We start from the raw sequence: 1375 nt of genomic DNA, 5'->3' as shown, positions 1-1375 counted from the left end.
TGAATCGTGAAAATAAAAAGTTCTATTTCTTGTTTGCATCGTGTGGTGGGATATCCACTGCACACTGCACATAAATTTTTCAGACAGCTGCATATGCTATTTGGATCGACAAACGGTAATGTGGACAGACGACTTGATTGTCCTGTCGGTAAGCGAACGAGATTAATTGCTTACTGTTTTCAGAATGACCATACCCGAGGGATCTGTTGTACAGTATGTTGTTGAGCGTTATTTTTATGAAGCTCAATCTGAGTAAAAACATATTAGTAGCATAGTTGGATCTCAAATAAATGTACAGATAATAAAATGTACTAGAAGAAAATGTAGATGATTATTCTTTGTAATTTATTTAATTATTTATAAATCAGTACAGTGGTACAGTGGAGGAGAGAGTAGAGTTTAAAAAGTTTACTGAATATTTTTATTGCTAATATTGACGATCGTCTGATTAAATCCGCCGTGATCACTGACCGACCGACCATCTGTCCGCAGTAAAAGACAAAACAAAGCACATTATTGAAAGGCATTTCACAACAGTATTTCACTTAGCACAAGAAAGCATATAAATAATGGTAAAATTATTGAAAAAAAAGATTTAATTTCATAATATATTATTATTCATTTCGTTGAGCAACACGTAAGGAAAAAGAAAATAAGCAACCACCGTACATGTATGTATGCATTCATTGAATAAATAAAAAGTACTGTTGGAAGAAAACTTTTGCTGGCTTTCTTTTTGTAAAATAACAGATAGTATAAAGAAAAAATAGACTGATAAAAACAAAAAAAAAATATATATATATATGTGCGTATACGTACATAAGATGAGTGTCGTGAAGGAAATTCGAAAGCATAGTCAGAGAACATGGTGATGACTAAGCATAGCGTTGATGCGAGTCGGTGAACTGAGACGACGGGATTTTTTCCTCAACGGTCGAATGCGATGATCGCCAGCAGCCGAATCTTGTTCCTTGTCACTGGTACTGAGATGTTCATTGTTGTAAACACTGACCAGCGCTTTCAATTTGAACGAATCACCGTTCTCTTCTTCAGGCAAAGCGGTCGCTTTGTTCACCACGTTGCTCAGACCACGTTGGAACAACGCCATTTTCCTTTCCAACTGATCGAGCCGACTTATGTAACTGCTGCGGTCGGGAAAGTGGCTAGTCTTGATCGAATGCAAATCATTCTGCACTTCACCGAGCAGACGTTCCAACTCGCCGACGGATACTTTTTTCGACTTTTTTCTCCTCTTCCCTGTACTGACCACTTCCATGCTAATTTCCACCTTGTCCCCGTCGACCACTGCGGTCGACGACGAACAGGATGTCTCGGGCGGGACAACGGCCCGTCACACTCTACTATGCCGGTGTTG

General features: G+C 38.8%; 1 protein-coding gene across 1 annotated transcript; it reads right to left on the bottom strand.

The window, feature by feature from the left end:
* Positions 1-856: 856 nt before the first annotated feature.
* Positions 857-1276, bottom strand: Tsp_14095 (conserved hypothetical protein). Its single transcript, XM_003366973.1, has one exon. It carries the CDS (start codon positions 1274-1276, stop codon positions 857-859), a length of 420 nt encoding a protein of 139 aa, XP_003367021.1.
* Positions 1277-1375: the final 99 nt, after the last annotated feature.

This window comes from Trichinella spiralis, assembly GCF_000181795.1.
Source record: "Trichinella spiralis strain ISS 195 chromosome Unknown Scfld5074, whole genome shotgun sequence".
NCBI lineage: Eukaryota > Metazoa > Nematoda > Enoplea > Trichinellida > Trichinellidae > Trichinella > Trichinella spiralis.
Note: the sequence above shows the minus strand (reverse complement) of the source record. Positions and strands in the feature narration are given on the sequence as shown.